The following is a 26,466-nucleotide window of genomic DNA, read 5'->3' as shown; positions in this document are numbered from 1 at the left end:
TCATGTGTGTTTTTGTAGATTTACCAGTATATTTTTAATTGGAACTAAATATTATATATAGCTTTCATAATTTTGTATATAAAATATCATTATAATTCGTGTTTGAGTTCAAAACTAATTGCAAACGCATAAAAACATTTTAACAACACATTGCATGAATGTAATGCATGACAATTTATTTAGAAATCTGGTGGAAGTACCTTTACTTAATTACATCTTACAATAATTTATTTGTAACACGCCCTGTAGATCACAAGAGAAGGCGAGATGCTGCCATTCTACCAGCAGGAGTTGAAGGTGGGAGCTGACGGCGAGGAAGACAGGCTGATGTTCATCTGGCCTATGACCATAGTGCACAAGATCAATGAGAAGTCACCTCTATATAACCTTTCTGCTTCCGACATGTTGAGAGAAAGATTCGAAATAGTAGTCATGTTAGGTAAGTTATTGCTTTAATAGAGGTCAAGTCGAATTGCCGCGTTCAAGGACATGTAACGCGTAGTTAAGTATGCATTTGGAATTCAAATCTACACGAACAGCGCCTTAAGTAACCGTTAACTGTCTCTGAGTACGGCAGCTAATTTCACACAGCGGTTCATTTTACACTTTCGTTTTATTTCGGCAATGGCGTATGTAGTTGACGAACCTGTTCACACACACAGTACTTCAGATCCAGTAAAAAATTGTGATTCTACAAAATATGCAGCAGTCCGTTTTAAAGGTCCGTCAGACATGACGACGGATGCGTTAAAAATGATCCTTTAAATGTTGACCTTCTGTGTGAATGTGCGCTGAGTCTTATTGTAAGCAATCTAATTAGTGTCAAGAATTCTTAACACTATACTTTTTTGAAAATCTTAAGAAGCAATAAATTCTTATTATAATATTGATAAAAAAGGCAATTAAATATTTACATATATATAAAGCTGTCCTTATTTATATTAATACGAGTCGAATGTTCACATGTGTAATCCTTGAATGTATAATTTAATCTTAATTAATACTGTAGATTCTTTGGAACTTTGTTGTTGTTATTGATTAACACTATTTTACATCTCCTGTCATACATTCATGTTATACTGATACAGTTTAAGTTGACAACTTAAGCAATGCTTTATCAGTATGACCCCTAATCGCCATTTTTAGATAAAGCATATCAACGTCATTTAAAGGAAAATCTTTTATCTGTAGTTCAAATATAGAAGAACTTGATTTTATTTTACGTCAATAGAAATCATGTTGAAATTTTGAATTTTCAGAGGGAGTCATCGAATCAACTGGTATGACAACGCAGGCTCGAAGCAGTTACCTACCGTCGGAGATCCAGTGGGGACATCGTTTTGAAACGATGGTATCATTCCGAAAAGACACAGGAGAATATGAGGTAGGTAGTTGAACATTTTTCTATGGCGTACATTGTCTATTTTAAGAAGATCTGGCACAGTGACGACTTCTAACTCAATCTTTCTTGTTTCAAGGTATATGCTATATACTTATTTTCATATTCACGATATTTTTTTACAAATTTAACTATTAGACTATGATGACGAAATTAAAATAATTAAATTATTATTTAAAAGTAATACAAGTAACATAAAATTAAATATTTATTATAGAGATTTAAAAATTAAAAATTTTTATTTCATGTTAATTCGAGTTCATCATGCAATGCTAGCCCATCTGTGTAGGTACCACCCACTTATTTAAAATGCTACCGTTAAACAGCATTACTTATTGTTGTGTTACATTTTGAAGTGAGTGAGCCAGTATAACAAGCAAAATACATAGGGACATAATATCATAGTAACCAGTGTTGTGTTGTGCAATTTAAGGAATGGTTAATATTTCTTACAGCAAAAAACTCAAAAAACAATTAAATATTTTCACTTAAACTATTTTACTGGTGGTAGGGCTTTGTGCGAGCTCGTCTGGTTAGGTACCACCCACTCATCAGATATTCTACCGCAAAACAGCAGTACTTGGTATTGTTGTGTTCTGGTTTGAAGGGTGAATGAGCCAGTGTAATTACAGGCGCAAGGGACATAAAATCTTAGTTCCCAAGGTTGGTGGCGCATTGGATATGAAAGCGATGGTTGACATATTACAATGCCAATGTCTAAGGGCGTTGGTGACCACTTACCATCAGGTGGTCCATATGCTCGTCCGCCTTCCTATTCTATAAAAAAAAACCAAAGTTATATTACTTTTTATTAGTTATAGTTTACGCTCGCGGCTTGTAATAGCTCAAACGCCACCTCCCTCTGTGTCAGTATCAATATATAGTACTATCTAAATGTCCTTTTCAAAATTAAATGTTGATCGGTTGTGTACTTAAGACAACAGCGTAACAAGCAAACAAAAACATTTACAATATTAACAAGGATCCTATCACAAAACTATTAAATAACGGAAAACCCATGAAATAATCGTTTTCGCGTTTGATTGATTAATCGTATAAATATGATTATTTGTTATCAACGATCCTGAATCTTTGAACACTTGTATCTCAAGTCTTTATAAAAGTTTTTAATAATGAAGTAGCGTAACACTACTTCGATGTTATATAGCTTACTTATAAGGCTTTAGAAAAGCACGCAAGGCCGTTGTTCTCGGGTCGGATTACTATCCTATTGTAGTATAAGAGTCAGGGAATAGTGCTCTGTTTGCGCACACTCGTCTGGACTATAAACAATTTTGCAAAGCACAAGTCTCCGTTAAGCTTTGCCATTATAAATAATTTCAGTCGAAAGTAAATAATTTATTTTAAATCTTAACTGTATTCGATGATAAAATATATAAAGGAAAATTTACAAAGAAAAATATTACTGAATAGTCTTATCACTAAATTCACACATTTTTTAAAATAACAAAGAACATTTAAAACATTTCGCAATTCGTGTTAAATTTACAAAGTGACAAATTAAGATAAAAACAAACAAAGACATTTTATTCATAACAATGTTTGGATGTGTATTAATTTTCTTTACGCCTTAATTCTTCGTAGTGTTTACACAGCCTTCACAATATAATACTTTTAAATAAACGAAACACATATACATTCTAACAATCGATATTAATCGTTTACACTGACGATAATTAAATCGTTTATTTAATTAATTAGTTTCGTTGTTAATTTAAATAAACGACTATTGCATTGGTAATATGTTATTGAATTGTTTTTAAATCAAAAGTTCAAAAGTACAATGTTTGTTCCTGTCTAGACATTGATTTGATTGAATACGTATCTATTCATAATAAATAGCTGTATGGAAAAAAACAAACCAGTTGTATTTTACTTGATTTTATTTATTTAATATTTAAAATAATACAAATTAAATAGCTAGTTATTTAGAAGTGAATAATTTTTTAGTTAATATGAAGTATGATTGTCACAATTGTCGTTTTAATGAAGACAATTCTTGTGAGCAATAGAATCGGGAATGTAAACGTTATAAATTAGTAGAATTGGCTCCTGTACGGTAACTTTCGCTTTAGTGGAGTTTGACCTGTATGTAGACTCACTTTAAATAATTAGAACTATAATGTAAGAACAAATTCGAAACTCATTGCAGAACAAGTTCGTGTAATGATCAGAAAGTTATACCTATACAACCATAATAATTAGATGCACTCAACAATACATTATAGTATTACCATAAGTTGGTTTTCAATATTCCCAAGAGTGACATACGAAGTGGTTTTTACAAAATAGCACCGCAGGATCAGTTTAGTCGAACAAGCAGGAAGCGTTTCTTTAAATAAAACTCATTATTCAGTCACTTAGTTGTTTACTTAATATTCTTATTTCATTCCTTCTTAGAATGTGAAGTAAACATCATACTGAATATCAGTGTAATGTGATGACGGTCATTATCTTTCTTACAAAAACTTGATAGGTACAAATTTATCTTTGCATAAACATTATATTCCTTCCCATTATATTCATGTTTTTTTTTTTTGAATTAATTTTAATATGTAGACACGACTTAAATAAACTAAATATATATTTAAATATAATTTTATTTTTATTGTTACTTACTACTTCGTTTTACCGTTATTTATGTTTTCTTAAATAAAAATATATGTGCATTTAAAGTGACATCATCGCTGATATCATACGCTGTGAAATTTAAAAAGTAACTGGGCTTTCATCATTTAAAATCGTGAAATCGTTACGTCACTTGCATCATATAATTTTACTTTTGTAAATTTTTTTATCGCTCGCTATTTAAAAATCGAGAAAATGTCAAAGTTAATATCAGAATTTTAATAATTAAATTCACGTCCTTCGTCGGTTATTTTACACGCGCTTGAGTAGTATTTAATCGTCTAGTACTTTTTTCAAGATTTCTTAGAGAAACCTGCGTGTGTCGAATAAAATCATGAACAGTCAGGTCCACTTTGGAACGGTGTGATGGTATAAACTCCAACTCTCCTTAATTTGATAAGAGACCTTTGCTCAACAGCGGTTCATTTTCTCTAAATGTACTTTTTTTGTAATTCTTAAAACATAAAACTTAAAATAAAGTTTCATCTTATCTTATAAAGTTATATCAAAGCTTAAGCACCTCAGATGTACATATGGTACTTATATATACACATACATTACGCGGGACTTAACCGCAGCAATCCTTTATTTTGTTCGACGTTTCGAAAGGGCGCATATGCGTGTTCATGAGCTGAAAATAATTATTCTTTATTTAATATTGATTACTCAATACAACTTGATTTTTGTGGGACGGTCGAAAGGTCTCCGGGATTTATATTAGCATACAGCGATTTCTTGTGGATTGTTTGCCTCTGTTTTATATTTCCTTACAATTGATACAATGTATCATTGTATGAGTCTTTGAGTATATTATATACACGTTTATTCACTTAAAGCCAATGAAAGCATACATATTTTATTCAAATAGATTGTTATAATAATCTTTTGAATCGTTCATTGTCAAAGATTTCTTAAATCTTAAACACCCATATGCTAGGAACATATGGGTACAAATTTATCTTTGCATAAACATTATACATTCACTTCAATTGGTACAATATATATATATATTGTTGGTATATATATATATATATATATATATATATATATATATATATATATATATACTTACGTACGTACTAATAATATGCAATAGTTGTGCAATACTTTTATTTAATTGTTAATTCCAGGTTGATTACACGAGGTTTAACAACACGTACGAAGTTGATACTCCGCTATGTTCCGCTAAGCAACTCGACGAGCTGCGGGCCACGGTTTCTACTTCGCAGAAATTAGGTACCTACATACGGTCATCTTTTCCTTGACAACGTCTTAAGGATACTCTTAATGATTTATCTCATAATTCCGAGAACATATCGAAACTATTACGTATTCATGCAATATACATTCGTATGAATACATTCAACGTAATTTGCTTTTTATGCGAATCGAGCATATTTAAATAAAAAATATGCTAATATGAATAAAATATTGATTTTTTGATCATTCGAAATCCATTTCAATGTAGGTCGAATACGTAAATATATATCATCTTTATTTTTCTCCTTTTAAATTTCCAATTTATTTAGTTTGCGATAATAATTCTTCTACGTCACTCACATTTTTTTTTATTCCTACAACAATTCGCTCAATCCGATCACAATCGATTGCGAAATAAAATATGTCTTTTTTATCAAACTATGTCTTTAATGGAATTATCTTTGTGTTACTGCGAAATAATTAGATATTACATTGAAATAAAAAACTCTTTTCAGATCGTATGCTAGGCACAATACCAAAGACCTTCTCGAACGACACACTAGATATGAGTTCCGTGGACTCGATGTCCTTGGACGAACACATCGAAATCAAAATACCAGAAGCAAGAGTTAGAGAGAACAGGCTGATGGCTCAGAATAACTTCGTACAGCACGTCAACGAGAAGACCAGGTACAGTCACACACACCTGGCGGTGGAGAACGGTCACGAAAACTTCATCAAAAATAACACAGTAGTCGGCATGACTGATAGCAAAGAACATCACATGCATAGAAGCCACAGCCATGCGAGCATGAAGAGGGTCCACGGGCTGACTCCAAATGGCATTAACCATATTAACGGCAATGACCAGAAAATTGAACAAAATAAAATTAAAAAGTGAGTTTTTATCATATAAACTTCCAAAAAATTGAGCTCATAATTTAAGAATAATAACATTTATTATTATTTCGAGTAAAAAAAGTTCAAAATACATATTCATACGTTATTGAGTAGGATTAATATTTGGATGTATTTTTGGAATCATCACACGTTTGCTCGTCAGATACTAATAGACACAAAATTCGAGGTCAATCCTTATCTTAATATACTTTTAGTTAATTACAATTTACTTGATGACGTGTTGTTGTGTTACCAATTCAAAATAAAATTTAGTTTAATTTAGTTACCTCAATATATAGGTTGCCTGGAATGATGAAATGCTCTGCCCAAAGGTTGCCTGGAAGAGATCGCTGCTTAGCGATAAGGCCGCCTGTTGCACCTCATGCAACTTTTTTTTTTTTTGTTTAAAAATTGTAATTTTTAGTTTTAAGTTTGGGTGCAATAAAGTGTCAATAAATAAATAAATAAATATATAAACAAGTGTCATTAGGATATAACCTTGAAATTGATTTCACCCAGAATGTCAAATAGCTTACTTACCATCACATATACTCAACTTTGCAACACTAGTTCGATATATATACTAAAATAAACTATGGTAGGTTCAATAGCTACCGTTGAGCTGCACGGGGTACAACGGAAAGTCGATGGTTCCTGATCCCTCGGGCTATTGTCTCTGGTCTGAAGTCTATCGCCACAAATAATACCACTTGTACATATCCACGATTAAGTGGTCTTAAGCGGAAACGAAATCAATTCGAATCAATTGGATCTTCTAGTAATAGTGAAAAGAACATTTTAAAGATATAATAGTTCGATTTATTTCTCCACTGGTGGCACGAGATACTGCTTTCTCACCCAGAGAATCGGAATTGCGATTCAACAGGGAAATGCTGTTTATTCTTGCCATTATTCAAAGTGATCATGATTTTTCTAGCAGCCATTTTGTTTATTGATTGATTAAATTTATATAGTTCTTAAATAATTATTAAATAATAAGTTTTTGTCTATGATTTCCAGATCCCCCAGCGACAACCACATAGCAGATCAGACTCCGATTATACCCATCCTCGTGACGTCAGCCGACACCGACGCTTGACCCAGAGACAACCCGAAAATGAGAACACACGTCAGGTTCAGAGAAGTTGAAGTAGACATGGTATCGGATACAATACGGATATGTGTTAACCATAGACAAGAATTAAATTAAAAATAAATATAGTTAAAGTGTAATTTTAAATAGGATGCAGTTGATTTAATAAAATGTACGTTTTTGGGGATGTTACATTTATTAGGAATTTTATTATGAGATGAGTGAATAGGAAAGAAAATGATGATAAAACATTGTTCACAAATGGTGCTTATAGTGTGTTCGAAATAAGAATCAATGAAAAAAAACTCTGTGCCAACAACTATGTGCTTGTGCATAGAGAAACTTTGTGATATCTAAAGTATTATTAAAAGTACTACAAATATTTTTATAATAGTCTTAAAAAACATTAAGGATTCGAATTAAATCAAAGTATCTCTTCGCAAACTCTTTTGCATCGTCATTATATTACATTACGTTTGTATAAGACATAAATAAAAAAAAAAAAAAACAAAAACACTTACGACTATTCGGAGTCTCGTTCTTTAAATATCTCAACGTTATAATTATAAATAGATTTCTATGAACACTATTATCTCCTCTTAGATATTAAAATTCAATTCATATAAAAAATTTTACTAATCGAAATTATTTCTTGAATTTTTTGTTGTGATCCATTTTTAAAATAAACGAATTTATCTGATCCAAAAGTAATTCCACGACATTATTGAGATTAAAAAAATATAGCGTACAACGGATTGTTTACAACAGATTTAGAACCAATAACTTCAAAATGTTATATGTATTTAGTTTGCTCAAATGTGGTTGGAGTGCATAAATATTATTTTGTATACTATTTATTTCATAATATAATAGTCCAATAATAATTAGAACTCGCACACGTTACAACTTAAATGTTGGCAGCACACTGCCAATATATACAATTTTACTTTTACTTTTTAATTTTGACCAGTAAGGTCAATATTCTGTTTATTAAACATAAAAACGTCTGAAACGACTTCGGAAATTATTTAAAATGATTTTTACTATTTTGGCTTAATGCCAAAAATATAGAAAAAAACTTTTGTGAGAAATAACGTTCAATTACATTTTTCATTAAGAGGCGGCCTTAGCCCAGCAGTGGGACATTCATTAATTTAGTTAATTCATCAATATTTTTTTTACACTGGCATTTCTAGAAGTGTAGACTTTACACCGTCAATACGCTGCGAACCACGAGGCTTGATATGTTATGTTCCAAATGCCTGTCATAGCACTGACTCACTTCATCATTCAAACCGAATAGCCATATATAGCTGCTTGGCGGTTAAAAAAATGGTATGTGGGTGGCAATCACTAGACTTGTGGGGGCCACAAGTAAAAACCTTTAAGATTATCATTTTTACATGTCCATTCATAAATGAAATGACTCAATAATAGAAAAGTGGAAAATATAACTGATTAAAAACCGCTAGGGTTTTTAAATATTTATTATCTGTAGGCTTGAGGAAACTTATATATGTTTTAAAAAACTTCTTTGCAATTTAAACCCTTAAATTATTTTTAACAGGAGTTAAGGGATTTAAGGAGTTATGTTAAAAATATTAATAAAAGGTGTGTCTATGCGATATGTCATAAAAGTGCCTTATAAAAATATTACGTATTATTAAAACATCCGGATTTGCAGGAACAAAGGAACAAAAAAATAACACTCCTTTTATTAATTCCATCATTCACGGCCACGTCACGTGATGTAATTTTTACCAATTACATATGCTTAAACGACATTTTAATATAAATTTTAAAGACATTCTCTAAGTTTTTTTTAGTTAGTGTTTTCTTTTTACAACTTCATCAGCACACATTCATACCTCGTCTACTTCAACGGAACGAAACTACAAAGAAACAGGGTTGTACGTGACCAAGTATTTGCTTAGATCGTACTAGTGAAATTAAAACTTCATAACTTTTTAGTGTATAAGATTTAAAAAAAAAATAGATTTAATTTTTTTTTCTATCAAAAGTCAAACTACAGATAGAAAATTTTCCATTTTAAAATTCAATGTCGCATTAAGTCCGAATTGAATGACCGTGACTTAATCGAATTTCCTATTTAAAAACGGCCCCTGTTACAAATATAATTAACAATATGTACAAGTATAATTAACAGTATATACAAGTTCGTAATACATTTTAAACAAATCGGAAATTACATCATAAAATTTTAAAAATCGAATCAAAATATTAATTTGTATCGATTTAATCGAATGTACAAATATTTATAGTCGCTTGATTTTAATGCCATGAATAAAAGTATTTTAAATTTGCGCGTTCCTTTTTTAGTCATATTAAGTACTTATTTATGAATAGCCAATTATAATTAGGTGAATTTTCTTTCTCAGTGTATATCAATATACTTTTTTTATATTTAACTAATTTATATGAATAAGTGTTAGTTAAACTAATACTATAGAAATATGTATCAAAATTAAATCACTTCAATGGATAAGATTTTATTATTTCATTGTAGGTTTAGTGATTTATATATATTTAATACAATTTCTTCCGCGAAATAATGATATAATACATTTTTCAAAATATTTTGCTCATATCTCAACTACATAAATAAGAATGTAGATTTTTATTAATAAATAAATGTACTTTCCAGACAATTTTCAATTAAAACATTTAAATGGCTATAATAGTAATATGCATAGCCGTTAAAATAATTTTCAAAATCAGGGGCCTTACAGGGTGCTGGCGCCTCCAAGTACGTAGTTGTATTAAAAGCTTTTATGTCACTCATAAATTATGTATATTAGACATATAATAAAACATGTATTTATAAATATTACAAGAGTTTTATTTCAACCTCTGTTATTCCTTGTTCTTGCCTTTACAATGTGTTTAAGCTAAATTAAATATTTTAATGCAAAAACTTAACTTTAATTCTTAAATAATTATCATTAATTTGAGAATAAATTAGATTATCATTTATTTTGAAGCAATCTTAAATTTGTATATAAAGTTTTACATAAAATCAACAATAATATTTAAAGATGGCTTAATAAGATTAATTACCTATCTTATTATTTATTTTAAGACCAAAATACAATAATTAAATAAACTACTCGACACTAGATGGCGTTGACACATATAAATTAAGAGTTTCGGTCATCTTGATTGTTTAGAATTTTTCCTAGCATTAGCGTCCTTTTTCTTCTCATCTTCACTTGACGATGAAGAAGGTTCCTCGGCACTATTGAAGAAATCAATTGGGTACTTGACGACACTGGGTTTGTTAGTGAGACTTGCTCGTCGAATAGCATCGACCACTAATCTATCGGCTATGTTTGCTAGAGGAGATGCTATTTTGCCGTACAACATACCCGGCAATGGCGATTCGTTCATGTAGCCTGCAAATGTGGAATTCATCAATTTATATTAATTAATTATCAATTAAAATAAAGAGTATTTTTTTTTAACAATTAATAAAGAATAGAAAATTATATCATTAAATTTTTATTTCAAACTAAAATAACTTGATCATTAATTTTTTAATAAAAATAAATAAGTTGTAAAGATATTTGGAAAAAATTAACGTAATTTTTCAACATACCAATACGCCTCGATAAGTTATTTGAAAATCAACACGTTTCTATGAATAGTGCATTATGATATATAACGGTAGGTTCATACGTTACCTATCTTGTGTTTGTTTACGAGATCAGCTGCACATTAATGTTAAAATATGTCAATGACAATGTAAAGGAGAAACTACTTGAAGGGAATGCATTAGCTATTGTTCTGATGATTCAAAGATATGATTGATATATGAATAAATTGATAATTCTGATTAGATACTCGAGCAAACCTGAACACTTAAGCTTCGGTCACACTTGTGTGATCAAATGATACTAAAAATATTTTCGATGGCTCTGTCGCGTATGTTTGTATGCTCTTAATTATCATTTCGGACTTTTCATATTCATTTATTAAAGCTTTCGAACATTGAATGAGATTGGTTTTTTTAACAGTCAGTTTATCGAACTTTATCATTTCAATAATTATTAGTACATTATCAATGATAATAGATTTTTATATTAGTTAGACAACAAATGTTATAAAAATTGAAAAACCAAAATAACAATGCTTTGAAAAATATATATAATAATGCTGCTAATAGTGCCATCTTGACCCGTCTGACATTAAGCTTTCGATGAGAGTGTAACACTCCCAACTCTGGGCTTCTACTGAGAATTACTTAACAGAATAATTTATTATTCTTTCTTTGGCTACCTAGCGTACCGAACCCGGTACCTCTGAATAAATATTCATCCAAATAGTCAATAGACAAAGGAGACAAATAAAAATAATTTACATAAAATTAATTTGTTCCAGTTAAAGAAATTTTATACATGATTTATAATGGAGTTATTATGTCTCTTCTTCTTTCTAATATCAAATAAATAATTACAGAAAGAGAGAAATCATTGTTAAATTAAACACAACTTTTATAAGAAAGACCGTATGACAATTATATTTAAAAACAAACATTCTCTGCAAGATCCAACACCATGTACCAGAGACAAAATTTAGCACCGACAAGGATCCAAGGACACCACACAAGAAGCAACATAGTTCTTACATTACAATAGAACTTGATATTATTGAAATATAATATCATTATGTATACATAAAGGACAGGCATCTATGAACCATTGAATATTGTAACATGTATTGAACTTCATTTATTTATTCAACTATTTAATACATGAACGTGTTTCTAGTTCGAACAGCAATCTTAGAATATTTAAATTACGTTTCCTTCATGCTTGATAGATTCTTTTGTTCCTTTTAGACAATATTATTTTATTATATTATTATCCCTTATTATAATTTCAATGGATTTACAATTTGGTAGTGGTAAAAATAATAAATTTGTTCGCATTTTATAGCCTGGTGTGGATAAAGCGCTCCTTGGGAGAGAGTTATCTATGTAGAGCAATGTAGGTCCATTCTTGGAATATAATATATAGTTTTACACCCTTAATTAATTAAAAAAAAGCATATCGATCAAAGTAATCGACTCATTTACAATGATACTTCAATCACTTTAAAAGAGGATTACTATAGGATAAAGTTGCATTTTTTACTACATATTTTGATTTTGTTAAAGGTTATACTTTATTTTTTATTTGCCCCTTGAATATTTAATGAAGAAATCTTAAACGAATGTGACCAGTTTGTGTTTTGTTTTTGGTGTTAACTTCACTTTGTCAATCAATTCTGCTTTTAAGAAAATTTTTGTTTTGATGTCGTTGTAATTTTTTGTTTCAGTTAAGACTTTACGAATAAACATCTTGTTGTGTTTCGCGACGGCTTAAAAGGTATTATAAATTAAACACGAATAAACGTCACAATATAAATTATTCATAAAATATTTACATCGAACATGATCACATAATTGCGATGCTATCTCATTTTAGTGACACATATTGTAACAATTGAATACAATAGAAGAAGTCAGCAAGGTGTTCTCATTTTTAATATAAATTAGGTACTAGTGGTATGTGATGAACTAAAAGTGGATTTTGACAATCTCCTACAGCCGGGGCTTGTTGGCTGTTGGTCTATAACTCATATCAATCAATGAACAATAAAATCTACTTCAATACTGGGATATCTTTCGAATAATTTTATTTGTCTAAGATATAAATTACAAGTTGTATGTCTAAAATATTTAACTAAAACTTATTGCTAAATATGCTCTTTACTTTAAGTTTTACATTTCTTATCAAATGTACATAAAAATTCTTTATAAAAAATATAATGGAATGTATATGAATACAAAACGAACTCTTAAGTTCGCAGAACCTTACAGGAAGACAAAAATATTTCTTATATAATAATTTCATTTCTTTGTACGAAATTAATTATAAGATATAGTACAATTTAAAGTGACTAGTGAATGATAAATATGTATATCAGATATTATTTTTTAAGACTAATTTAAATCTATTAAAATATATGGAACTTTAGTCGCATACTTTAAAAACAATTAAAGCATATGGCTAGAGATTCGAAAATATTTTTAATGTATATTACGATATCCATATTGTGTATATCATATGAACATATGTTTATATATTTAAAGCGTAACGGTGAAATCTCCATTTTTCTGTTCAGCTTTTGGTGCAGGATTCTCAGCGGGTGCTGTGGTGCGGGGCGCGCGTTCCGGTAACTTCAGAACCATTTGTTCCGTACTCTCTGTGACATCACAAACATATAACCAAAGAAGAACATTTAAATATAAGGCGCAGAATCTAATACAATTCTTACTAGTTAATAATCATTTTTACAATTATCAACAAAAAGTTAGAAAACAAATCACATTACTAAATTGCTTTTTAAAAACATTTTAAGTTTATTAGCCTCGTTATCTGTGATAAGAGATAATACGAAAATACTGGACAAGTGGGCACTACGAAACGTATTGTCTAAGGATATTATGATAATGAGCTATTACTCTGAAGAATAATTACACTTTAAATAAGCATATAACAACAAATTAAATATATAGAAAATATTCGAAACTCATTTTATAAATAGGTTCTCTCTATTTAAAATATGGAAACTAATAATTTTATAGACAATGAAACACTTCCAAGTATATATGTGTGTGATATATTTAGCTTAAGAGAATTACATATATTTAATTAATTGTATCAATATCTTATCATGATATGAATATTGACAAAGACAATACATGTCATAATAACAAATAAACGATTCTTACAAAAGGCCCATATAAAGATATATTTGTACATATTTTAAATATAATTGTGCATATATATAACATTCCTTAAAACTACGTTAGAATAAAGATTACTTGTGAAAGTGAAATTTCTTTGGAGCGCTCATGTAATTATACGAAAAGTGAGGAAATTAAATGCATCGTTTAGGTTTTTTTTCTTTTAAAGAGACTACAGGCTTGCACAAAGCCCTCCCACTAACGTTTCTTACAAAAAGAGGTTTCACTTTTGTACAATCCAATAAAACAGGTGTTTTTATTTTCGTTAGTATAACAATACATGCAATTAAAACATTTATATAATACATTGTTAGTAAGTAATGCATATGTAATATCAATATTAAAATAAATTATTAAAAATATTTTTATTATGTTGATTTTGTATTGTCAGTTCTAATGTTAAGTGCATAACCGTTTTAAAGATGTACGATTCGACCCAAAAATATTTACATGTGCAATTCATTAAAAGCTAGTAAGAAAATGTGGTATATATTAGGTGACGTTATCAAGGAGATAGACAAAACCAATTATTCTAATGAGGCAGTTATTTAACAATTCATTCCGACATGCAGACTTAACTCAAATACATACATACATTTGTAGCGTTAAATACATAATATTCCTATTGTTTGTGTGATCTGAGCTTGTTATACTTATTATATTTATATGTAAACTTATAGTCAGTTTAAAAAGTCGATTAGTAAATAATACAGAGTCGTAAATTCAATCGTCAGTCGAGCGATTTGAATAAACGCTTAAGCAATTGTTTGTAGTCATATAAAGAATAATTGACCATTCACACTATCAATCGTTAAAATGTTGGCGAAATATTATTTACATCCGGCTTAAAAAAGGGGGAGTGCTGAATTTGGCAAAACGGGACATCCTGTTAAGATTTGATGCCTTGGGAAGAAACGGAGTTAAAGAACGTTCACACTGTTAGTAATTTTAGAATAAAAAACACAGACAAAGGTCCGTGATATTACTGTTGTCGTCAACACTTTTCCATTCTTATTTTCTAATGTTGTTTATTATGATAATAATAAAACGAATTGTTGTTATAAATAATGTAAAATCTCATTTGCTTGTAACATGTATTCAGCATAATCACTAGTCAATTTAATGATGTTCTATAAAATTTAATAAAACTCAGAATTTATAATTCTAGTGTCCTTTCATAATGAGATATACTATATTAGTAATTTAAAAAATACGTATTGGGCAACTACACATAGTTACAATATTTACATACTTTTGTTATTATTAAACAGAAAATTTAATTGTTGAAAATGTTCCATTTTTAAAAACTTTTTATACTTTTTTTAAAAATAAAATGTCTTTTTCAGCATTTTAACTGTCATAGACGCGAATTTGGACGTTGAAAAGTAACATGATAAACTATAATTTTTTTTTTAATTTAATTTTGAGGACAATTTAGATTAAGTGTGTCAGGAAGGATGTTCTTATGCATGTAAAAAAATGCCAGAGATAAATTTTATATTTAAGAGCTATAAATAGGTGTAATTAGTATTGGCAGAAAAAGTTAGACTAATATCGATATTAGTTTTTTGATTTTCACAGCAGCATTTACTATGCTTGTTTACGAGGAAATTCCGTACATTTTATTTTGGCACTACCCGGTATTATTTAAGTAATTGTATATATAAGCCTAATACCTGAGTCGAAGACAATGTAATTCTTATAAAAGTTCTTTGTGTACCGCTCACGAGAGCACGTGAATATACTAACTAGCTTAATAATAGCGCTCTATATCAGCTAATATCCTACGTTTGTTCTGCCTCCTCAGAAATTGTCATTCAGAGAAAATAATAACAAAACGTATTTAAACTACCCAGACGCTTATGTCATTTGTCATTTAAAGTCACGCTAGAATAACATATACTTAATTAGTGTTTTGTAATGTTCTACAATTCAATGTAGATGTGTCTATTGAATGTTATTTACATATTAAATAAATAAAATAATAAAAAAGTTATCTTCGCGTAATAATAGTGATAACTCTTTTTAATCGTGAATGTTTGCGCGCAAACTGGGTTAAAATGCATATTAATGTTTGCACTTTTGCACTATTCCGCAATCAATTCTTAGGTAATAAATAAGTTATTATTTAAAGTAACAACAAAGATAGTTCGTTTGTTGACCTTAGATAAATTGTGTCTTAGATAATTCTAACAGCTCGTCGCGGAAATGCAAATTTATGACAGTGTATATATGATATACACACATATGATTAAACAAATGAATATTGTAATTTGTAACGAAGAAATTCGAACTAATTTAGGGACATAACATAGCTCACGTCAACCTGTCGCTGAAAATCAAGATAAGCCTTTCAATGTTAAGATAAGCTGACATAAAAAGCAAGCAGCGTCGTGATTACAGATCACATTTTCACAAATAACCAAGCAACGCTACCTTGTTGTACCAAATATTAATTAAAACTCACCAATAGATCTACGGTCAGCTTGGTTCCCATAAAACTCATCCAACTCTTTAGCAGAACAAAGAGGAGTGTCGACTTGTGTCGTTTCTTCGAATTTAGAATAATCTACCTCATACCCTTGGCGTTCGCGGTTGTATGACACTAATGGCACAAATCTGTGTCCCCACATTATTTCACTTGTTGTATAACTAGATCGTGCTTGAGTGGTCTGTCCTGTCGACTCTATTGTTCCTTCCAAAATAACTACGATCTCGAATTTTTCTTGAAGAATGTCGGCTGCTGAGACACCGTAGAATGGACTATTAGCATTTATTCGATGGACCATCGTGATAGGCCAGATGAAGAAAAGATTACTGTCACAGCCATCCGCATTTAACTCTAATTCAGTTTGGTAATGCGATAAAAGCTCTCCTTCCTTAGTTGTTCTGGATCGAATTAATTGAGCTCTAACGCTGGCTCCTATAATATGAGATTTTCTCAAGTCACCGACTCTAAACATTAGGCAAAGTTCACCGTCTCTCTGGCAGATCACTGCATGTTTTGAGAACAGGAGTGTCTGAGTTCTATGCTTCGGTCTCGTCATCTTAGCGAACACGATACCCACCATGAAAGCCTGAATCATTACACCTACTATGCTCTGTAAGCACATAATAAATATTGCTTCTGGGCATTCTTCTGTTGTTGTACGCGCACCGTATCCAATAGTATGTTGAGTTTCAATACTAAATAAGAAACATGAGGTAAAGTCAAAAATATTAAACACACACGGCTTCCAGTTTGTACTTTCTTGCATCGGCGGTAAGTGGTCCAGTTCAAGATCACCATGTGTGAATGCAATCAACCACCAGATAAGAGCAAATCCTAGCCAGGATAAAATGAATGACAATGTAAACACAAGTAGAGTCCATCGCCACTGGGCATCCACAAGTGTTGTGAACATATCCTGAAGGAATCGTAAACGCCGTTGTGAGATCCGTGATTTGAGAATATTACATTCGCCATTTTTGAGAATGGCCCGTCGTCTTGTTCTTCTAGAAGCACCGTGTCTATGTGATCGGCTTCTGTAAACAAATACACAACTATTTATTACACCGTTCCAAGTCAATAATTCTTAACATGTTATGTAGATGATTTACACTAAGTGTGAACGCGTAGATCACGCTCGTATAGTTGCTACGATGCTACGACCTTCGTCAATGCTAATATTTATAATGTGCAATATTAAAACAGACTATTTAACATATGTTATAGAAAATTCCGCATCCACAAAATACACATAAACGTTTTAGTTTTAAACAAACGAAAAGCAACAGTACGGGGTGTTAGCAGTCGGAGACGGCACAGGTTGGAGCGCTTCGACGAACCTCTTGCTGACTGTGGGATAATACACTCCAGGGGAAAGATTGCCATTTCCTGGGACTGTCTTGATTTTGAGCCAATCATCGGGAAGGAGGTGGGCCTCCTCGCGGCTGGCGGGTGACTCTGGGTCGGCGTGCATGGTGTCGTGCGCACTGGTCACTCGCAGCCGATCGTCTGCGCCTTCATCCCCCGGAGCTCTCGTGCCTCCTGAAGCATCGCACGCGATAATGTCGCGATCACGACTGCCTCTATCGTGCTCGAAGCGACGCGTTAAACACTTTATAATTGTAACGTGAAATTCTATATCAAAAATTATCAGTTTACGTCGGAAAACAAAATATTGTTAGTACCTATTCTGATGTTCATGCGCATACAGGCTGTTCTCGAAATAGAGTAAACATATTATTTTAGGTAAAATACATAATAATCAATTATGTTAATATATAATCTACTTGAACTCACCAAGATACTTGATTTTTTTACCGAAAATATCCATAATTTAAATTAAACACAGCACTACAATATAATTACTTTAAATTGAATATCATGTATATTGTTGCATTTTTTTATTATGTGATTGGACAAGAAATCTTTGATATTACTATTTGTTGCGTACTAAATTAATATAATTTAAAAAGCTCATGCATCAACCTGTGTAGCCTGACTTACCTCCCCGAGTACGTTTTATTACTGATTTGACACTGCAAATTAGTAGATAACGTTAATGCGCATCATTAAATAACTAATTTGCATCTCTCGAACTATTACGTACGAAGGTTATTTAAAATTTTTATTCTGTTTATATTCGTCATAAACCATTATTTACTTACGAGTTAGATTTCGCGATTAAAACGTAAAGGATAAATGGATGAAAACGACGAAATGAATATCAAGTAATTATGTAACGTTTTTATTACTTGAATGATCTTTCGTTTATTGCTTGATTTAAGATTACATGTCAAGTAAATATGTAATTGTTTTATATACTGATAATTAGATACTTATTTAACTCTTTACTGTTTATAATTATTATTATTTAATAATTTAATAACAAATTAAAACCGCTATCTAACCGCTAGAATATAAGTCTATTAGATGAAGAAATGTTGCTAATAATTCTAAAACAATGTATTTTATTTGATCTCTAATTTAATATACTTTCGCATTATAACACAAGTAAGGTTACACTATTACACGAGGTTTGGGAGGTCTTTGTGTAAGCCCGTCTGGGTAGGTACCATCCACTTATCAGTTATTCTACCGCTAAACAGCAATACATAATATTGTTGTGTTCCGGTTGAAAATGTGAGTGAGCGTGTGCATTTACAGGCAAAAGGAACATAACATCTTCGTTCCCAAAGTCGGTGGCGCAATGGCGATGTAAGGAATGATTAATATTTAACATCAAGTGGCCCGTTTGCCTTATATATATTAATAATATATATATTATATACTATATATAATAAATATATAATAAAAAAACCACGTTATTTATTAAGAAGACTAAATTACGAATTAAATAAAACTAGGTAGCTGCACGAATACTCTTTGAATTGCAATTCCGATACTTTGGACGAAATAAAAACCGGCCTCTTTGTCACAAGTAAAGATAATATTAAAGGTAGGTATGTATTTTTAACTCCAATCAGAATGATTTAACGTCCAGTTAAATTATTAAGTTATTGAAATCATCTAAAAACCTATAATAAATTGTTCAACAACATTAATAGGTACAGTATCACGATAAGGATATGAGTGGTCATGCCACTTTAAGTGGAATAGTATCTTTCCAGTATAATATAACAAGGCAGCCCAGCCCTACTTCGGCTGAAAAATAAAAGGTTCAAACCCATTATATTATTTAAATAATGACATTGTAAACATCATAAACCAATATGGTCCAGTGGCATAAAATATTTACTAAGCGAACAAACGGTCAAACTTATAAGATGAATTCGTTTTATACTATAAAAAAATCGAATATCATAATGTTTCAATCGGTTACTTAAATATATATACAATTTTAAAACTTATATTATTTACTATACGTTTTATTGGGCTTTGTGGGAAAAAATGTACTGCTGCGTGAAATCATGAAGGGTGATCGAGTCTTCGAACCGAAAACTTCGTATGTAACGTCGGTAAGAAGTTTTTTTTATTGAAAAATCTCTACTTCTACTGTCTCGTAGTAGTAACTAGTAATTTTTTGTCGCAACTGCGAACTTATGTTGTGACTTAAAAAAGAGAAACGTTATATATTTCGACGTCTTTAATAATGTATATGTACTGAATGCAAAATCATATATTTTAATCCACACCAGTTCAGTAGTTTTATAATCATAAAGTTATGTAGCTACACACATTAACAATCACTTATTTTGAACATTGATAAGTTAAGTTCAACTTATTTGACACATAGCACATAGCCTTTGACCTTATGAAACTTAATAACATATTATTTCTGAACGTTTTAACGGAAAAGCGACCCATGGATTGGTTTCTGCAGTATATTTAGCAACCTTACCATTGACGTCGATATCCATGTAATAATTATACATAGAGTATTTTAGTGATATACGGTCATATAAAAAAAATATCAAATTCTGTGAGGTTAGGCATTTTTATATCTATATTAAGTCTTAGCAAATTAAATTTTAGTAATATTAATTTTATAGGTAAGGTAATTTTGCGTGAGAACCAGCCTTATATTTTGGATACAACCAAAGGAGGTTATATAAGATACAATTTATTTATTCTTTATTGCACTTCAATTAACAAAACATTCGTATGACGAATATGTTATATTAAAAAAAAAAGACACTTTCTAACAAAAAGTACGTTTAATAATTGCCCTGCTATATTTTAACGACTATTTTTATTAAAAATGTATTTTTGTAATATATAGTATTTTTCAGAAAGCTGCCATAAAAGATTGATATCTTTATAGTTTTTGTTTAACGATAAATTTGACTGGCTGTCTGTTATGAGACCGTTGCACAAAAACTTTTTTTTATTGATAACTAAATACAGAAAAAAATAGGCATGACATGAAAATGACGAAGAGCGTAGATCAAAAGCAAATAGTGACGGAATTGCGTAAGAACGTGTATTTTGAACGTATTTATTAGTTTAAACTAATTTGTTAATTTGCACCACACCTCCGAGCAAACGCCTCGATACACGATCTAGCATTTATTACTAATATAAAGAGGTAAATACTGTGCATGATTTCGTGATACAATAATTTGCGGTGTTTAGTTATTCAAGATCATGAAAAATATTCCAAATATACGTGTGTACGTCATATTTACAAAATTATTAAATATTCCAAGAAGTGGGCGTGTAATCTATACGTATAAACGTAGCGAAATGAACTAGCTACCCGCCTCGAACTCGCACGGGTAAACTAATAATTTTAATCGGTGCCATTGTTAAACGAGATGTAAACATTTGCCAAAGTATTCTTATCTTCTCTTCTCTTATTAATATATTTCTTCAAGCGTTTATTTAAATATTTATAAATATTGTTGGTTCCAATTGAAAAGTGCATTAAGCGTTTAAAATATGCTTATTTTGGTATAGGATTATGACTTTCACCAGATATTATAGTTATTTACAAATCTTTCACACATAGTTTTCGTGTATTTGAAATAATTCCGGCAATATTCGCTTCGAAATCGCCCGGACATCATGAATCTTATTATTTAGCCTGTGTCCGTCCTAAAACTACAAAGTAAAATGATAAATACATCCGTATAATAGTAGTACTTGTAATATTTAATAAAAAGTTTGAATTGTTGATAATAAAGAGGTTTTAAGTATTTAGGTATTAACACAGTTTTTGGAAATATCGCATGCAGTTAAGTGCTATAACTTTTTATATTAAATGAAATTGAATATGCAAGGCGTGCATTTACATATCGACGCTTATTAGGCTACAGTTAAGGACAGTAACAGATAAACAGATTTCACCGCCCTAAAAAAATTAAAAAGCAAAAATAATTAAACTGAGAATTTTATTTAACTAAATATAACATCTAATCATATATTTAAAAATACATAATTCCAATTGCATATAATAGATATTATAATTATGATAGGCAAGATAGCAGCCAGTATCGACTTCTCGTGATAACTTATTATGGATAATGATGAATGTCAATTAAACTGCAACGGGCAAATACTATATCCTTTAAAATAAAATCAATAAAAAAAATGTAATAATCAAGATAAAGAGCTAAATGATAGTTAGAAATTGACTATGCTTTAAGTATTTAAATTAATGTATTCAATTAATTTGTTGTATACAAGTTAAATTTGAACTGTTTTAATAATTAATTTAACTTTCAGAGCTTGTTTTTATGCATTATTCGTTTATCTTTATTTTTTTATTTGACATCGTAACGCTTTTAAAACTTAGCTAAATATTATTTAAAACAAATTGACAAAAGTAAGTAATTCAGTGGTGCTTGCCCGGGCTTTGACAATATTTTTAAATTGACAATATTAACACAAAATTTTCATATCTTGTTCTTCTATGAAAATAAATGCTTAAATAAATAATGTATTTTCCTTTCATTTTCTATCGAAACCAATGTTTGTTTAAATCTTAATCCAAATGTAAAAAAAGTATCTTTAAAATTGTTTTGTTTTATTTATTGTACATAAAATGTAAATTTCTAACATATTTGATTTTTTTATTTCTAAATTTAGAAATTTGTTTTTATGGGTATTATGAATATCCATGTTGAAACGAGCCATCAAGGCATCACTGTCGTGTGCGCGATCCCACCATGATGTCCTGCCATATTGGATAGTGTACAGGTGGTCTTAGGCATAGGCAGTTTATCACTCAACCTGGAGTCCCACATGCCATCACTATTAATGCATAACCAGCAATAAAAAAAATAAAAATATCTATAGTTGAAAGTTTATAATCTAAGTGCACGCAATCGTTTTTTGCACAAAATAGAACGCTAAAAATAGCTCAGTAATCAGATCCACATCCAGATCAAAGTGATATAAATCAAAATGAATTCAGTGGCGACACCCTGCAAATTGGCCCCGCTGACTGCAATCATGCACTTATCTGAAGCGCGTGTCGAGTGCTACACGAGAGGTTGTCATGTATGTACTTCTAAGTTGTAATATCCCTAATAAGATAAAAATAGTATTCATTAAAAAGAAAAAAAAACAATATATTAAATACATGTATTGTCAAAATTAACAGTAAATACCGTACTAATAATTACCTAGTGCAATGGCAAGAATGCTAGCAGCATTTCCATATTAAATCGTAAATCCAATCTTGCTGATAAACCCGAACGCTCTATAACGGGTACGTTAAAAGTCTAAGAATTAAATCTTTTGGAATTTTGATTGCACTATTACGCGAAAATACAAGTAATTCGACAAAGGGTAATCGAAATCGTGACTTTGAATTGAAACAAATAACCGTGTTTGCTTTACCATTTTCCGACGTGCATCCATTTTTTAATGAAAATGTCAAATTATTTAATAGAAATTAACTTCTTTGTTTACATTAAGAACAATCTTGTAGTATAAAAATTCAACTCATAAAATAAATTGTTATTGTATTCATTTCGTAGTTTAGTAGATATATGTATGATATGTGCTTGATACGTAATCTAAAATATTGTAAAAAAAATAAAATAATTTAATAAAATTGTCGTTTATTCAGGTAAAGAGATAAAGCTTAACTTATTGTAAAATCTGATATTCTTCAAAGACATTATATTATTTACTTTTTATTTAAAAAATATAATGATAATGTAATGATACTTATGGTAAGGCTTTGTGCAAGCTCGTCTGGGTAGGTACCACCCACTAATCATATATTCTACCGCAAAACAGTAGTACTCGGTATTGTTGTGTTCCGGTTTGAAGGGTGAATGAGCCAGTGTAATTACAGGCACAAGGGACATAACATCTTAGTTCCCAAGGTTGGTGGCGCATTGGCGAAATAAGCCATTGTTAATATTTCTTACAATGCCAATGTCTATGGGCGTTGGTAACTACTTACCATCAGGTGGCCCAAATGCTCGTCCGCCTACCTATACTATAAAAAAAAGAATAGGGAATTACAACACGAATACAATTATATAACCTAATATTTATTGAGAATGTATAAGACAAATGTCTCATTGGTCTAGTGGCTTTTTCGATCAAATACCAGCCAGTCAACTTACAACCCGAGTTTACAGTGTTACACTGCCTTGCCTCAGAAAGAACGTAACAGTGATAGTTATAGGGGAGTTACTACGAGAGTAGAGAAATAGAGAGTACATCTGTGTGGCTGGCTAATCATCGTTGAGAATGGCCGCCATGTACAAAATCGAACAGGAGGATAATATTATCGTTTTCTAAAAAAAGTGTTACCTATAGTATAATATAATTAATTATATTCAAGTACATTTTCCTTAGCTTACAATAATAAATAGCCGATGAGCAGTTAAAACACGAATATCTTAATCGAATCTACAGGTTTTTTTAACCACATTTTTGTTTATATTTTATATCAGAACCAAAAGCCAGTGGTTAGAACACGTGAATTCATGATTGCGGGTCCAAGATCAGGCAAAATCGTTGATTTTTTATGTGCTTAATTTGTGTTTATAAGTAATATTATTATAGATATATGTAAATATATATTTGTATATTTTTACTGAATCACTCAAATGCCTTGACGGATTGTAATAAATTTTAGTAGATAAGTCAGTTGTGTCCTGTGATAGAGGATAAAGAATTTAATTTAGTTTTTAATGATAAAGAATCAAATTTAAGCAGAATAAATTAAAGTGGATTGGTAACAGATGCTTGTTCATGAAAGTACCGAATGTTACTTCGGTGAAAAGATCTTAAGATGTAATTAATCACTATTATCTCGAGCCGTATCTGTGTTTACCTATTTTCAGGGATTTGGCAGATTAAGTGCTTATCCTCCAGTTTGAGGCGATCTCGGTGTATATTTGTGCACCTTGAGACATGACGCGTTAAACGTGAAATTAAGGTGAAAGATATTACTTTAGATCGACTAGGATTATGGCCATACAGTCATTGTATGATTAAGATGCGTATGTATGAGTAAATAAGCAAGCCTGATCTTTAGAGATTTCACTGAGGTCAACGATTCAAAGTTAGAAGGACATATTAGCGTCATTAAAAAATAATACACCCTCAATGAATATGAATTTTGAAAATTAATATGATTTATAGATTAGTGAAGAATCAACAATAAATAAGATAATGCACCTATCTCTCCTGTAAAACTGATAAACTTAAGTACTATTAGGCCAAGGTCAAATTGTTTAAATATCTTATAATTTCGTACGCAAAAACATTTTCATCATAATTTATTTTGAGAACTTTTTTTTTTTTTAATTTAAACACGTTCGATTTTCGGCCTAATGTAAAGAACATTAAAATAGATGTAAACGTTTGTTACAAAATAATAAAAATAAAAAAGAATATGTATAAACTAACTTTGCTGTATTAAATTACCCATCAAGACAGGTGTGTCTTGTCACTCCAATATTATTAAACGCAAGTGGAACAAACTTTGTCAACAATGGTAATGTCTTCTTATCACAATACTATTTACGTCGACGTCGCATCTCCAAGCACTTCACCTGATTTTGAATTTCATTTTATTTTAAAACCACTTTTTTTCAATATCACCGATTTTTTTAAACACACCAAACACAAAGGCACGACGCCGACGCACGTGTGCCCTCTTATGCGAAATTTTTAAAAACTATTTTGATAAGTAACATATTTATCTTCTCTCCGATTAGATATTGAATCGTCAAGGATTTCGATTCACCGTATAACTTTGCTAGGTGTCTTGATAAGATGCAATTAATGACAATATAAATCATTATACATCAGTGAAAGTCTCTTAATCCATGACATAACAAACATACCGTCTTAATTTTGTAAAAGTAGAAGAAATCACTAAATAAATTGATCGTCAACGTGGTTAAGTTATTCGTGATTATTACTGACGACATTGATTGCCTATTTGCCATCCAAATAACATTCAAAGAAATGTTTATTATTGATCTAGAGTTAGATCTTCAAGGTTTGATAAGGATGATAGCGAGATCGCCTAAAATTGAAACATCAAACTCTTGAAATTCGTAGATTAGTCATTCATGATTATAATTTAAATGAATTTACATAATATAAAATACCGTCAATATTTTTAACATTTTAATAATTATAATTAGTAATAAAATAGATAATTAAACAGTTTTATTGCCATTACACACTTATTAATTTATTATTTATGCACACCGTACTTAACTTCCCTTATGTATAAAGATAGACATTTTAAGCTTTAGTAAACAAAAGTATCTTAATTATTCACACTAGTATTTATTATTATTTATTATACTTGCAAGTAACTCCGCGTCATCTATCTTTTACGGAACTCTTAATACGAGATTCCTTCTCACACTTGGCCGGTTTTTACCTTCCCATTAATTTAGTTATATCCGTGCAGTGACGGAGAAAGAATACATTTCACTGCCCCTCTCTTTCCCATGGGTGTCGTAAGAGGCGACTAAGGG

At 30.4% G+C, this 26,466-nt stretch overlaps 2 protein-coding genes across 9 annotated transcripts in view; one reads left to right on the top strand and one right to left on the bottom strand.

The window, feature by feature from the left end:
• The window catches only part of LOC126770525 (G protein-activated inward rectifier potassium channel 3-like), a 40,400-nt gene extending 30,311 nt beyond the window's left edge, over window positions 1-10,089 (top strand). For 3 of the 4 annotated variants that reach the window (XM_050489950.1, XM_050489951.1, XM_050489953.1), the window contains 5 exons: window positions 250-439; window positions 1,260-1,384; window positions 5,179-5,284; window positions 5,764-6,145; window positions 7,169-10,089. In XM_050489950.1, the coding sequence (XP_050345907.1) occupies window positions 250-439; window positions 1,260-1,384; window positions 5,179-5,284; window positions 5,764-6,145; window positions 7,169-7,247 (882 nt within the window). In that variant the 3' untranslated portion in view covers window positions 7,248-10,089. The remainder of the gene's footprint in view (window positions 1-249; window positions 440-1,259; window positions 1,385-5,178; window positions 5,285-5,763; window positions 6,146-7,168) is intronic. The other variant, XM_050489952.1, reaches the window with a different exon arrangement.
• Window positions 10,090-10,228: 139 nt separating this feature from the next.
• The window catches only part of LOC126770546 (G protein-activated inward rectifier potassium channel 3-like), a 28,731-nt gene continuing 12,493 nt past the window's right edge, over window positions 10,229-26,466 (bottom strand). The window contains exons 1-3 of one of the 5 annotated variants that reach the window (XM_050489995.1): window positions 17,833-18,187; window positions 16,520-17,577; window positions 10,229-10,654 (exon numbers count right to left, since the gene is read on the bottom strand). In XM_050489995.1, coding sequence (XP_050345952.1) covers window positions 10,413-10,654; window positions 16,520-17,577; window positions 17,833-18,014 — 1,482 coding nt within the window. In that variant the 5' untranslated portion in view covers window positions 18,015-18,187 and the 3' untranslated portion in view covers window positions 10,229-10,412. Of the gene's footprint in view, window positions 10,655-12,649; window positions 13,509-16,519; window positions 17,578-17,832; window positions 18,188-26,466 lie in introns of those variants that run through there. The other 4 variants (XM_050489993.1, XM_050489994.1, XM_050489991.1 and 1 more) reach the window with 4 other exon arrangements.

Source organism: Nymphalis io, chromosome 9 (genome assembly GCF_905147045.1).
Source record: "Nymphalis io chromosome 9, ilAglIoxx1.1, whole genome shotgun sequence".
Taxonomy (NCBI): domain Eukaryota; kingdom Metazoa; phylum Arthropoda; class Insecta; order Lepidoptera; family Nymphalidae; genus Nymphalis; species Nymphalis io.
This window is presented reverse-complemented; position numbering and strand designations above follow the sequence as displayed.